The 16,118-nt window shown below is 34.8% G+C and overlaps 1 protein-coding gene across 2 annotated transcripts in view; it reads left to right on the top strand.

Moving 5' to 3' along the window:
- Window positions 1–16,118, top strand: part of LOC149783517 (uncharacterized) — a 99,211-nt gene that overhangs the window by 13,376 nt on the left and 69,717 nt on the right. For both annotated transcript variants that reach the window (XM_089931759.1, XM_089931760.1), the window contains 3 exons: window positions 243–753; window positions 7,986–9,144; window positions 11,575–11,936. In XM_089931759.1, the coding sequence (XP_089787885.1) occupies window positions 243–753; window positions 7,986–9,144; window positions 11,575–11,936 (2,032 nt within the window). The remainder of the gene's footprint in view (window positions 1–242; window positions 754–7,985; window positions 9,145–11,574; window positions 11,937–16,118) is intronic.

Here is a 16,118-nt window from a genome sequence, read left to right as displayed (position 1 = left end):
TAATTTCAGATCATTATTACTAAGCTATGTTTTGTTAAATTTTCATAACTTACTTAGGTGAAATCTCTAAGACTTTTTTGAGAAAGAAGAATGATTTAATTCATATAGCTGCACTAATTAACAGGCAAAGCATTCTCATCAAATTCAAGAGGGCTGATTCTGATCATCTTTTAAAATTTTAGCAATAGTGCAGGTAGTCAAAATGATGATATTCATGATTTTTATATTTATTTCTTTGACAGATCAGCTTGTGTGTGTAAGACATGGAATGACATTGTCTTCAGTTTAGACAGCACAAGGTGGCATGAACTCTACTTGGAATGCAAAGACTGGAAGCATCCATACTGGCCCCTTAATCTGCACTCCGAACCAGTATCATGGCGACAGGCTTACAAAGAGCAATATCTGGCCTCAAATTTCTGGGCACAAACAAGCCGTGAACCAGACTCAGCAACTTGTTTGTATGTCTTCAAACGGACAAGGACTCGCAAAACAATAACAGTTGGGAGAGGAAAAGAGCATGAGTCGCTTAAAAATGCACTGGCAGTTGCAAATGATTATGATAGAATTTCAGTTTACCCAGGAATCTACGATGAGCAGTTTGAGATGTCATCGAAAATACCATTTGAGTTGGTCGGGTGTGGTGAACTTGGAAGTGTGATACTGGTTGTTTGTATCGAGCAGATTGCACTTACTGGCAGGGTTAGCAATTTGGTCTTCAGGGCACCTTGGTTCACTAATTTTATCCTTAAGGTAAGTCCATTGCTCTTTGTATATACAACTCTAATTAGTGCTTGTATAATTTCAATCATGAATCAGTAGAAATGGCAAAGCACATGGATTGAATTCAAAGTATAGTCCCTTTTCAGTTACGAGACCTGTTGCCATTGACCACTCTGGTGGCCTAGTGGTTAGAGCATATGCCTCTAATGCAGGAGGTCGTGTGTTTGATCCCTGGTAGAGTCCTACAAAAGACTTATAAAAATGATACTAACAGCTGCCACGCTTTGGCGCCTAGTATTAAGAGGTTAGTGTTAGGACTGGTCAGCCTGGTGTCAGGATAATATGACTGGGTGTGACATCATGTTACTTGTCTGCAGCATGATGCCTCAGTGCTAGACATCACTATAAACTGCCAAGCTGCAGACATCATAGCGATATGACTGAAAAATTGTTAAAGCTTCATTTGAAACAAATCCAAATCCTGCTGCTATCATTACTTGTGACTAATGTAAGTCACATCCCTTTAAATGACCAGTCCAGTACATGATATGGGGACTATGATATGATGAACATTTGCAGAATTTGTGCTTATTTACCAAACATTCATGCTGCAAAATTAACTGAATACACAAAAATCAACATAAATATTTTTAAGCCCTACCTTTATTTCTTCATTGAATCCCTCTAAAATTCCTAAACTTTTCTCCTTTTTGTAGTGTGTTACCAGGATATTTTTTATTAAATTCTGTTCTAGAATGGATCCTGTCTGGATAAATGCGAACATGGAAACAAATAAGGCAAAATAATTAGCAGCAAAACTTCTGTCAGACAGACTACCATGAATGTAGATATAGCTGACTCTTGATCACTATAAATATCATTAAATAAAATAATGGTAAATGACCGTTGTCAGTAAATCTTATGCCAGGGAATATTTAGGGAAATGATCTAAAGAAATCCAATGAGTGAATTTCATTGACAGGGATATGGTCCAAGCAGATGATAACTTTTGACAGTTCTTTCAGACAGAATTAGATATACGATTAAGATGAACCGTATTGTTTAGATAATTACTTATTCATTTCCTCAACAAAAACCTTCACTTTTTGTCATTTCTAAATTAATTTCTCTCTCAATTTATTTCTGCCGTCAATGTTTTTGGTGACCAAATTGTTAGGGCTTGGTGATCTGAAGTTTGAAATGGCCACTAACATTTTCAAGTAGATTCCCTTATTGATATCGAAGTATGAATGGTACTTGGAGTGGTGCCATTGTAGTAGAACATATTAGGGCGTGTTTGTGTGATTGTCTTCAGGTTAACAATTTGCATTTAGAGGAGTTTTACTTACAGTATATACACACTTATAAGTCATGTCCAACTGAAAATTTGCATATATCCAGATATGCCTGCACATAATGTGCCTATATATCTGGTTCTATGTAGTTTGTTATGTGTAATCTGTGTAACAGAGGATATAGACCTTCATGTATTGGCACATTATGCAACAGCATATCGGGATCTGTGTTGTTTGCAGTTGGCCTTATAAGTGGGTATGCATGGTACATACAGTACTCTTTCTGAACTTTATTTGTTGCTTTTAATAGTGGAAAGACATAATATTATCTGCACCCTTGGATAAGAAAAAAAAATGAAGTAAAGATGATGGCTTTTCAGTAATGCCTATACATTAATGCAACATGCATACTTTTTTATATCTGATCAAGCTGTTTAGCATAATTGAACATGAGCAGATCTCAATAATTATATTGTTTACCCCATGAGGTACCCAGTGAGTTTATAGCTTGCAGACTGAAAGGGTGTGGGACCTGGTTCAGATCGTTTTATCAGACCTGCCTGGGTCAGCTACCATAGTAGACATGTCTTTCTTACACTTGCCATGCTGACTAAATAACTAATATCAGTTGCTTTACTGTACAACAAAGACAATCAAATCATATCAGTCTTCAGGCAGTAATGATACCTGAGTCTAGTAGTTTTTAAAGCTCATTGATAAAAGTCAATTTATGCTGGAATGGAAAATAGTTCTAGTGTGCAATAAAACAAACACTAAATATAAAATTATCACTAGATACCTATTTACCATAACTGCTTGGAGGAAAACCATTTGGCTCACATGCAGAGGTCATTTGGGAGATGATAATATTACTTGTTTTTGTATGAATAAGTTTTGATATTTGGGATTTAGACCAAAGGGCTTCTTTCCAAAGTTTTCCCTCACTATAAGTACCCCAGTATAAGGTGATTCATCTCATTATCTTGGTGTGGTCATCAAACTCATTGCATTATTTGGAATATTATATTGAGGATATTTGTTTGAACTGAGTAATTAACATATTTTTCATAGAGTGGGTGACAATACTTTAGTTTTTAATCAATAAGATGAAAAATTTCCATTATTCACTCATAGCAAGCAAATTTTTTTTTTGATGCTTAAACATACTAGCTACCTTGATGTACTTATAGCTACCTAGATGTACTTAAAGCTATACCTAGATGTACTTACAGCTATAACTAGATATACATATAGCTACCTAGATGTACTTATAGCTTATACATAGATGTACTTATAGCTACCTAGATGTACATATAGGTACCTAGATGTACTTAGAGTTATACCTAGATGTACTTAAAGCTATACTTAGATGTACTTACAGCTATAGCTAGATATACATATAGCTACCTAGATGTACTTATAGCTATACATAGATGTACTTATAGCTACCTAGATATACTTATAGCTACCTAGATGTACTTAAAGCTATACCTAGATGTACTTACAGCTATAGCTAGATATACATATAGCTACCTAGATGTACTTATAGCTATACATATATGTACTTATAGCTACCTAGATGTACATATAGGTACCTAGATGTACTTAAAGTTATACCTAGATGTACTTATAGCTATACTTAGATGTACTTACAGCTATAGCTAGATATACATTTAGCTACTTAGATGTACTTATAGCTATACATAGATGTACTTATAGCTACCTAGATATACATATAGCTACCAATATATACTTATAGATGTAGCTAGATGTACTTATAGCTGCCTAGATGTACTTATAAGCTACCTATATATACTTATAGCTATAGCTAGATATACTTATAGCTATACCTAGATGTACATATAGCTACCTAGATGTACTTATAGCTATACCTAGATGTATTTATAGCTATACCTAGATGTACCTATAGCTACCTAGATATACTTATAGCTATGCTAGATGTACTTATAGCTAGCTAGATGTACTTATAGCTATAGCTTAGTGTACTTATAGCTACCTAGGTGTACTTATAGCTACCTAGATGTACTTAGAGCAATACTAGATGTACTTATAGCTAGCTGGATGTACTTATAGCTATAGCTAGATGTACTTAGAGCTATAGCTAGGTGTACTTATAGGTGACTAGGTGTACTTATAGCTAGCTCAATTACTTATAGCTGCCTAGATGTACTTATAGCTAGATGTACTTATAGCTAGATTACTTATAGCTGCCTATATGTACTTATAGCTATAGCTAGATATACTTATAGCTATAGCTAGATATACTTATAGCTATAGCTAGATGCACTTATAGCTACCTATATGTACTTATAGCTATAGCTAGATGTATTATAGCTATAGCTAGATGTACTTATAGCTATAGCTAGATGTATTTATAGCTATCTAGATGTACTTATAGCTATCTAGATGTACTTATAGCTATAGCTAGATGTACTTATAGGTATCTAGATGTACTTATAACTATCTAGATTTATTTATAGCTATAGATATATGTACTTATAGCTACCTATATGTACTTATAGCTATAGCTAGATTAGCTATAGCTAGATTTATTTATAGCTAGCTAGATGTACTTATAGCTATGTAGATGTACTTATAGCTATAGCTAGATGTACTTATAGGTATAGCTAGATGTATTTATAGCTAGCTAGATGTACTTATAACTAGCTAGATGTACTTATAGCTATCTAGATGTACTTATAGCTATAGCTAGATGTACTTACAGCTATAGCTAGATGTGTTTATAGCTAGCTAGATGTACTTATAACTAGCTAGATGTACTTATAGCTATAGCTAGATGTATTTATAGCTGCTTAGATATATGTTTAGCTACATAGATATACTTATAGCAGATTGAAATAACATTCTTTTACTGGATCCCTTGTGATATGTGGTTTAGTGTTAATGTTCTGCTTTGTTTTGGGATTAATCAAAGAAAATATAAACAGTTGTATAATTCTTTTCTGAATTCAAAGAAACCTAGGACATTAAGAAAGAAAAAACATGCTCCTTGCTGCATGTGAGTTATGTCATTATCTGGAGGCAGCCATATTTATCACTCAGCAACTTAGGCATCTAAAAATAGCTTCAGGTTTCATGGTTATCTTGTTATCAATGCAACAGTGAAATTATTTACTGTATTTCACTACAGTGAATTATCACAATTATGTTACTTGAAAAATTCTGTAATTCACAGCCTTGCATAAAATAAATATAAAATACCTTTATCTATAATGACCTGATGTATAAGGCTGTCTGCTTGTGACTACTATGAATAGTGTTATTGTGAGGAAGTACTCTGCTTCAGTCACTTGAATCTGTTTTAACCCTTTCCATCTTGAGAAGTCTACACTTTTATGTCCAGATTTCCTCAATGACTTCGCTTGAAAAGACCTATTTCCTTAAAAATTCATCAGTATTTTGAATGATGAAAGTTACCCTCAACGGAAAGTTTTTAACATGGATAAATAAAGACTGAGTCTGATTAGACAATGAAATAATCTTGAGTACATTACAATGTAAAAAATATTTTTTCAATACTTGAATATATCCATGGTAACTTGATGGGTAATGAGTATAATTTTTTTTCGTGATGATTCATTTCTCATTTTCTGTTGGAGCTGTACATGATTGATTTCTCATTGGCAGTTAGAGCTGTACTTGATGATTGATTTCTCATTGGCAGTTGAAGCTGTACTTGGTGATTGATTTCTCATTGGCAGTTGAAGCTGTACGTGGTGATTGATTTCTCATTGGCAGTTGAAGCTGTACATGGTGATTGATTTCTTATTGGCAGTTGAAGCTGTACAGTGTGATTGAGTTCTCATTGACAGTTGAAGCTGTACAATGTGATTGAATTCTCATGGACAGTTGAAGCTGTACAATGTGATTGAGTTCTCATTGACAGTTGAAGCTGTGCAGAAACAAAGGTCACTGCAGTGATGAAATGCATTTTTATGCTGTGCAATTGCAGAGATTGCATTCAGTGTATGGATATATTAAGTTTAAATTTTCTGTATCTATATAAAAGGAAATTACATAATAAATTGTATCATAGTCATAATGTAAATGGAAAACCAAGTGACCTTGACCAAACAAAAGTAAAGGAAAGTAAACATGAACAAATAGAGATGACTGTCCATGTCAAGGCAGTATGTTGTGTTACATTAACAATTTTATCATCAAATACAGTAAATATATGTTACAGTACAAGACAATATCATGTTAATTCTAAGGTGGTTTTTACCTAAGCTGTTAGATATATTCAAACAAGGCATTGTTTATCAACTGATTGGATTGCATTTTTTTTTAACATAGCTTTTTCAATTTTTCAGTCATATCACTATGACGACTGCAGTGTGGCTGTTTGTAGTTAAGTCTCGCACTGGAGCATCATGCCACAGACATGTAGCATGATGTTCCCACCTTGAAAACAAATACTGCCTTGACATGGACATAGGCTGTAATTTTAGGCTTTACAGTGACTAAAATAAAACGCATGGCCAACAAACTTTAAACTGATTCGTTAAAATAAATTGTTAATCATCTAAGGTTCCATTAACAAGCATGTTGTTTTAAGGTAAATAATATAGTTTAAAGAAATTTGTGTCAGCAGCATCAGTAAATCAACCTGACATTTAATGTTAAGCAATGTGCATCATAAACAATTCTTATCACCTTGGATTTTTTCTTAGTGGTGCTATATTAGATCCAAAAAATGAACAGACTTAATAGAAAAATCCTTCTAAAACATAGATGTGAAAATACAAAATTTGTAAATGTTTACAGCAGTAAATTGTATCCACATTTAAATGTTGAATTTCATGACAGCAGAAAAAATGATGCTACTGATGACAAGCTTAAAGTCATCACTTATCCTTACCAGTCCTTGGTACCATTTTTCATTACATGTATATTGAATTTGGAATCTGAAACTGATGCCAAAACATTAACAACAGTCATGCTTGCTAAATTTGGAAAATGTCAAGGAAGCTAATATTGCAAACAAAGTAATTCAATATTCTCCTACAATAATCCCATCCTTGATGACAAACACAAAATTTCCCAAAGTATTTTGAGTTTTATCTAAGAAAGTTGTTTCCAATGATACAGTATTCCTCTCTGCCATGTCAGCCTTTGCTGATCATTGGAGGAAGTCTTGTAGTCATTGTAGTCATGGGTGTGATCTGTCATTTATTTCCTCAAAGTTATGACTTCATTGTGTAATTTGTTTCATTCAAGTCATAACTTCAGTGTGTCATTTTTTTCATTCAAGTCATAACATCAGTGTGTCGTTTTTTTTATTATTCAAGTCATAACTTCAGTGTGTCGTTTGTTTCATTTAAGTCATGGCCTCATTCTATCATCTGTGACATTAAAGTCATGATCTCTGTCATTTCTATCATTTAACTTCATGACCTCAATCTGTGATATGTTCATTAAAGTTTTGTCTGTGATCTATCATCTGTGACATTAAAGTCATTACCTCTTTCTGTCATCTATCATTAAAATTATGACATCAGTCTGTCATCTCTGTCTGTTCATGTTTACTTTCCTTTACTTTTGAAAACATGCTAAATTGGACAGTAATTGGACATTTTTATAATCCTCTTTTATTATGTTGTCTTGCATAAATGTGATAAATGAATTTAACATGAATGTACATGTAAGGAATGCTTCAATCTGATTTTGTTTTCATTTTTTTGTTTGCTCCCTGAACAACTTTAAATAATTCTATGCTGACCTATATACTCACAGTTTCTAAGTAAAAGAATGCCAAAAAGGCTAGCAGAATTTTAGTCCAGAATTTAAACATAGCTCAAGGTAGATCTGCATGTATTATTATTTTGTATCAACTGAGTTGCCCATTATTTGTATAATTCAATCACTTGAGACAATTTTTATATTTATGAATTAAGCACAGAATTTTACCGTGTATTTTGTCAGATTCGGTCAGGATATCTCCAGGTGGATAACTGCATACTTGAGGATGGAATGGTGTATGTGCAGAGTCCGGGCACCTGCCACATTAAGTACTGCACATTCCGACATGCAAACATCATTCTGCAGCACGTGGACACAAGCTTCATCGAAAACTGTGAATTTTCTCAAACTGATTCAGCTGCTATAACTGCAGAAGGTTATCCAAAAGAAGAGAGAAATTGGACATATAGATTTATGATTGAAAGGACACTGCAGTGCACATCACTGAGTAAGAAAGATAATAATCAGAAACGTACTGATGCAGCTCCAAAATCATCAATCTCTTTTTCAACCATTGGCACAAATCACAAATCCCGTTCCAAATCAGAAGAAACGGATGACATTCTTAAGATGATTGAACATGGAGAGAAATATTCTGATGAGTCGATACATTCACAAGATTTTAACTCTGTTACACATGCCGGAGGAAATGTTCATTCACAGTTTGGAACACTGTGTGTCCAAGGTGTTCACAATTCAAGCGAGTACATGGTGGGTGCATACTTGAAGGACCTAGATGCACAGTCTCATAATGGAGCATGTGGTGATGATACAAGTGTAAAAGAAAACATATCTTTCAAATTTACTTATGATCCAGTACACTCAAGTGAAACAAATATATCAAACTTAAATAGATCCACTAACAGTGAATCTGACAGAAAATTTGTCATTGGAATGGCCAGCAATCAGAATAAGGCCTTGAGTAATAATTCTTCAGACAAGGTCACCCATGCAGCTAAAGAAGATTCACCAGTCCCAGCTTTGGATGCCTCACAAACTTCTGTTGGACTTGCAGCAAAAAATGTCAGCATTTTAAGTAATTCATTCCATGGGTCAAAATTTGACAATGCAAATTCAAACTCTGCTACTAGGAACGAGACTCAAGACGTTGAACCGAAGGCAGGAACAAGCTCGCAAGATGAAAATGTTGGAGATAGGGGTGTAGACCAAGAACACCTGTCACAGTATGTTGGTCATGGAGAATTGCGCCTAGATTTAAATTTAAATGGACAAAGGTCAGGGTCATCTTCTAATGCCTCATTGAGGAGTGGAAATGAAAGTGATATGTTTGATGATGAAGATGATGACTTAGCAAGTGGAACACCAAACTCAAGTGATATAGGTAATGTATTTGATTCTGTCTGAGTCTTATTGTGGAATCAGAGGTTCTCTCTTGTCTTCCTCATGGCTTACAGTTTATGTGGGATCATGGGTTTCTCTTTTGTGTTCCCCAAGACTGAGAGTTTGTGTGGGATCATGGGGTTTCTCTTTTGTGTTCCCCAAGACTGAGAGTTTGTGTGGGATCATGGGGTTTCTCTTTTGTGTTCCCAAGACTGAGAGTTTGTGTGGGATCATGGGGTTTCTCTTTTGTGTTCCCCAAGACTGAGCATTCATTTGGGATCAGGGGTTTCTCTTTTGTGTTCCTCAAGACTGAGTGTTCATGTGGGATCAGGGGTTTCTCTTTTGTGTTCCTCAAGACTGAGTGTTCATGTGGGATCAAGGGTTTCTCTTTTGTGTTCCTCAAGACTGAGTGTTGATGTGGGATCAGAGGTTTCTCTTTTGTATTCCTCAAGACTGAGCGTTCATGTTGGATCAGGGGTTTCTCTTTTGTTATTCCCCAAGACAGAGTGTTCATGAAAGTATTCAGATGATTACTAAATACATTTATATAATGAATGTTAATGGGGCTAATTGAGAAAAAGGATGTTAATGGGGCTAATTGAGAAAAAGGATGTTAATGGGGCTAATTGAGAAAAGCTTGTGCTCAACTCATTCACTTGCAGGACTGTGATGGTTACTGTAGTATTTATTCAGTAAAATATTTGTCTTACTCTACTACAAACAGTTCAGTCATATGATTGATCTACAGAAATCTGCCTTAAACATCAGACAGATATATAGTTTTACTTTTCATAGTCATTGAAATAATGAACTCATTCTTGTAATAGTAAGGAGAGCTCATTCAGCTGCCATTGTTTCCTTAAGCAGAAATAACTTGCTGTACTGAGTCCTTTGCATTTTCATTTGACCCTGTTCTTTTGTATGGATATAATATTTGTCAGCCTTAGCTGTTAGAGCATAGAGGTACATATCACCTTTCTGCCAACTTTGTTGCCACTGTCAGTGTTAAAATTCTGTGTTGTGTTAAACATTTTTGAAAGTAACATGCAAGGATAGCAGGCAAGAAGTTTAGGTGGAAGATTCATAGGTGTGGGGATGAGCTGCATTATACGGTGGTGGATGGGATGAGGCTGGGAATAGGGATTGGATGATATGGGGGTAGGTAAAGGATACATCATCTCCACATAATTTAGATGCTGCAGTATATGAAAAATTCATTTTTGATAAATAACTATCTTTTTATATAAGATATTCTTATTTCTTACTTGTGAACAGAAAAGATATTTGTTACAAAATCTGGCTATATTATACATGTTGAATACTATTTGCTGTTTGAACCTGTAGGTACTTTACAATGTGTACTGATAATAGGTGAATGCTATTAGATTTACTAAAACCTTATTTCCCTTAGTTTGTCATAGATAACGTTTTGACTAATTTAACTTTTGCAAGTGGATACAAACATGCTTTAACACAACACAAACATACTTTAACACAAAACAAGCATGCTATAACACAAAGCAGGTGGGTTTTTTTTACTTGCTCTCTAGAGATTCTACAAGTTGTTCATCTCTTTGGAAACGTTTGACTCTCAAGCAAATGCATGAGGATAAATGGTGGCTCCAGAATAAGAACAATCAGCCTGAAAATAATTGTAAATATATAATATATAATATATATATATATATATATATATATATATATATATATATATATATATATATATATATATATATATATATATTTAATGCTTTAGAAAAAATCCAGGATATTTTATATATCAGTATGCATATAACCTTTAAAAAGAACTATTTATTTGTGTGAAAGTCCAGTCTGACTGCAGACAACTTAAATCCTGATCTGCCATCACATAATGCACTGACAGACCTGGGTATGTTTTTATTGCATCACATAATGCTCTGCCAGACCTGGGTATGTTTTTATTGCATCACATAATGCACTGCCAGACCTGGGTATGTTTTTATTGTTGTACTGATTATTCCCAACTGAGTGCATAGACCCAGATCTTACGGTGCATTATGTGATGGCAGATATGGGTTTATGTGTGTTTTGGGATTTTTAGTAGCTTTAACAGTTGGAGTCATATGGCTACATTTTCTGCAGCGTGGCAGTTTATAGTGATTACTACCACTGGGGCATCATGCTGCAGACATGTGGCATGTCTTACCCAGTCACATTATCCTGACACTAGGCCGACCAGTCCTAACACTAACCTTTTAATGCTGAGCACCAAGTGTTGCAGCTGGTAGTACCCTTTTCATAAGTCTCTGGTATGACTTGGCTGGGGCTCAAACATGTGACCTCCATTATCCTATGGGTTAATACATGTTGCAGTTGGATGCCACCTATAAGTGAGAATATACAGTAAGGTCTTTATTTATCTTAATAATGATTAACATTGGCATTTCAGACACAAGCAGTTCAGACGAAGAGAATCTACACAATATTTCTGAGAGTGATTTCTCATCAAGCGAAGAATCTGTGATCATGCTGACGTATCCGGAACGACATCAACCTCGATCAGTTTCTGCTGCAGCTGAACACGCTGATGTGGCTTCAATCAGCAGTCAGAATCAATCCAATCATATTGATATCATTCAAGATACTTCCATGACAAAGATGCTTAATGACATTAGGGGGTGTCTGATTCGGCGCTGTCGAATAACACAGAGTAAGGGTGGCATAATGGTGAGCTTGCAGGGTCATGCAATTATTATGGAATGTGAAATAAACGGTGTTGGCTATGGCATCAGATGTATCCAGAACTCACGAGTAAGTACAACATGCAGCATGTATTTTACTTTTATATTTCGGAATTTGCACATATTTAAGTAGGGAAGTTAGGTAGAATGGTATTACACTCACCTTAATTCATATTAATATAGAAATATTAAAGATTTGCAATGGAAAAAATGACAGGATTACAAATCACACTGATTAGAGATAGTTCTTAATATAATTATTTTACTACCATTTAAAATTTGAATGATTTGTTTTTGTTGTGTTGGGTTTTACGCCATTTTTCATCTGAATACTTGCCGTAGCCTTCAGGATAGAGGTTGAACCTTTTATTCAAACCTACTTAGTCAGCTGGGCAAGTATGTAAATTGTTTGTAATGCTATGATGACTGACTGTGTAGATATGATTTGTAGTGGGAAAGGATATGATTACAAGTAGCATGCATGTTGATATGAATTCTAGTGAAAACTTATATGATTACAAGTAGCATGCATGCTTATAGGATTTCTAGTGAGAATTGACATGATTACAAGTAGCCTGCATGTTTATAGGATTTCTAGTAAGAATTGATATGATAACCAGTAGCATGGATGTTTATAGGATTTCTAGTAAGAACTGATATAATTACAAGTAGCATGCATGCTTGTAGGAGTTTTAGTGAGAACTGATATGATTACAAGTAGCATGGATGTTGATATGAATTCTAGTGAGAACTGATAAGATTACAAGTATCATGCATGCTAAAGGATTTCTAGTGAGAACTGATTACAAGTAGCATGCATGTCGATATTAATTCTAGTGAGATCTGACATGATTATAAGTAGCATGGATGTTGATATGAATTCTAGTGAGAACTGATAAGATTACAAGTATCATGCATGCTAAAGGATTTCTAGTGAGAACTGATTACAAGTAGCATGCATGTCGATATGAATTCTAGTGAGATCTGACATGATTATAAGTAGCATGGATGTTTATAGGATTTCTATTGAGAACTGACATGATTACAAGTATCATGCATGTTTGTAGGATTTCTAGTGAGAACTTATATGATTACAAGTAGCATGGATGTTGATATGAATTCTAGTGAGAACTGATAAGATTACAAGTAGCATGGATGTTGATATGATTTCTAGATAGAACTGACATGATTACAAGTAGCATGCATGTTTATAGGATTTCTAGTGAGAACTGATATGGTTACAAGTAGCATGCATGTTTGCAGGATTTCTAGTGAGATATGACTTGATTACAAGTAGCATGGATGTTTATAGGATGTCTAGTGAGAACTGATAACATTACAAGTAACATGCATGCTTACTGGATTTCTAGTGAGAACTGATTACAAGTAAAACAAGAGTCCCATAATGGGATTGATGCTTTGCTGTTCAAAAAGAACTTCACAAATTCAGGTTCAAACAATTTCTTCCTTTTAACTGTAGAGTGTTAAGACCATATCTGATATTCCTCAGTAATCACAAGATTTTGAATTTAAATGCTGTGGTACAAATATTTTAATGTCAGCTTGGCACCATTTTCATTTAGTACCAACTAGGCATCATTAGAAGTCTTTTGGTGAAAACTCCATGTCATATTGACCATCCATTCAATGGGAGTAGTAACAACAAGAGTTTGAAGACAGTCATCATGGCAGTCATATTGGATGCATAACTGGCAGCATTTTCATCTAGGACTGGTGGGGGTGGGGTAGCCATCATCGATTCAGGGAGAGTAGTGGCAACAAGATTTTGAAGATGGTTATCATGGCAGCCATATTCAATGTCATCTTGACACCATTTTCATTTAGGACAAACAAGAAATCTTTTGGTGATAACAGGTCATAATGATTGTCCATTCAAGGGGAGTAATGAGAAGATTTTTTTAAAGACTTGTCGTGGCAGCCATATTCGATGTACAGATGGCACCATTTTCATTTAAGACTTCGGGTGGGGGAAAAACCCATCGTAGTCATCATCCATTCAGGGGGAGCAGAGACAAGATTTTGAAGACAGTCATTGTGGCAGTCATATTGTGTATATGACTGGCACCATGAAGTCTATTGGTGAAAACCTCATGTTAGAGCCATATGTGAAAATTTGATTTAAATAATTTATAAGAATACAAGGAAATAATATTATTAAATCCCTACCTGTACCACTCCAGTGGCCTAGTGGTTAGAGTGTCCACCTCAGATGCGGGAGGTCATGGGTTCGATCCTCGGCCAAGTCATACAAAAGACTTACAAAATGGTATTAACAGCTGGCTCGCTTGGCACTCAGCATTAAGAGGTTAGTGTTAGGACTGGTCGGCCTGGTATCAGGATAATGTGACTGGGTGGGACATCATGCTACGTGTCTATGGCATGATGCCTCAGTGCTAGGCATCACTTCTAATAAACTGTCACAATGCAGACATCGTAGTGATACGACTGAAAAATTGTTAAAACTACGTTAAAAATCCAAACCACACACGCACTCCTGTTGATATAGGCATCCATTTGGAGAGGAGTCGAGATAACGGTATTTTGAATATATGACTTTCTATTCAGGACAAGATTTTCAAGATGGTGTCTGTTGTGGCCATATTGGATGTCATATTGGCACCATTTTGATTTAAGACCAACAAGACATCATAGTAAGTCTTCTAGTGGAAACCCCATGTCAGTGTGACTTTATGTTCAACTAGAGTTGTGGTAACAGGAGTTTTAAGATGATAGTCATACTGGAAATCAGATCAGTGCAAATTTCATTGAGGAACAGATGGATTTCATAAGAATTCTTTCATAAAAGCACCTATTTTAATATGACCATTCATTCATTGATGACAAGATTTACAAGATTGCTGCCATGACAGGCACATTGTATGTCCACCATTTTCATTCAGGACCAACTGTATATTATAAGAAATCTTTCATTGAAAACCCAATTTGATATGGCCTTCCATTCAGGATGAGCATTGATAAGTTTTTCAAGATGGCCACTGTGATGGCGATGTAAGGCACCACTTTCATATACTAGGACCAACTAGACGTCATAAGAAGTCTTAGTGAAAGCCCCCTTTTGATATGGCCAGCCATTCAGGACAAGCAGTGATAACAAGATGGCCACTGTGACAGCCATATTAGATGTCCAAGCAGCATCCATTTTAATTTAGGGTCAACTAGATCATAAACTACATATGTGTGTAATGTTTGAGGGAAATCCTCCAGGTAGTTAGGAGGAATAGCAATGACAAACTTGTGCTAATGAACAGAGTAGAGATGTGATTGCAAGCAAAAAAAAAGCAACAGGCTGGTGCATTATTGCATCATCTGAAATGCTTATATATATTACAACTGATAACTAATGCACTTTTGTGTTCATGATCACCATTCTCAATACTCTCACCTTCCTTTTTTTCCTTGTAGACAATTTCAATCACCTAATGTGCATTTTCAGGGAAACTAACTATTTAAATTTATTCAGTAACAAAAATAACTCAAGCAATTCGTTGAATAGCCCAGAAAATCATTTGAGTGGCCAAATTTCAAACATGGTCACCCATTCATTTGTCATTTTTGAGCAGAATGAGTGAAATTCAATCCAGTATGAATAATATACATGTCCCAGTATACATATGAATACTATAATGTCCCAGTATACATATGAATACTATACATGTCCCAGTATATGTATGAATAATATACATGTCCCAGTATATGTATGAATAATATACATGTCCCAGTATATGTATGAATAATATACATGTCCCAGTATACATATGAATAATATAATGTCCCAGTATACATATGAATACTATACATGTCCCAGTATATGTATGAATACTATACATGTCCCAGTATACGTATGAATAATATACATGTCCCAGTATACGTATGAATAATATACATGTCCCAGTATACATATGAATACTATACATGTCCCAGTATACGTATTAATACTATACATGTCCCAGTATACATATGAATACTATACATGTCCCAGTATATGTATGAATAATATACATGTCCCAGTATACATATGAATAATATACATGTCCCAGTATACATATGAATAATATACATGTCCCAGTATACGTATGAATAATATACATGTCACATGCTTATTGTTTATGCAGGATTATACTAAATGTTTTTTTCTCTCATGTTATAATTTAATTCACTATTTGGTTGATCTTTAAGGAAAATTGGCACATGAATGGTTTTATAGTGCCAA

This window comes from Sinohyriopsis cumingii, chromosome 14, assembly GCF_028554795.1.
Source record: "Sinohyriopsis cumingii isolate HCF-2022 chromosome 14, ASM2855479v2, whole genome shotgun sequence".
In the NCBI taxonomy this organism is placed as follows: Eukaryota; Metazoa; Mollusca; class Bivalvia; order Unionida; family Unionidae; genus Sinohyriopsis; species Sinohyriopsis cumingii.
The sequence above is the reverse complement of the archived record's forward strand: the minus strand, read 5'-3'. Positions and strand labels throughout refer to the sequence as shown.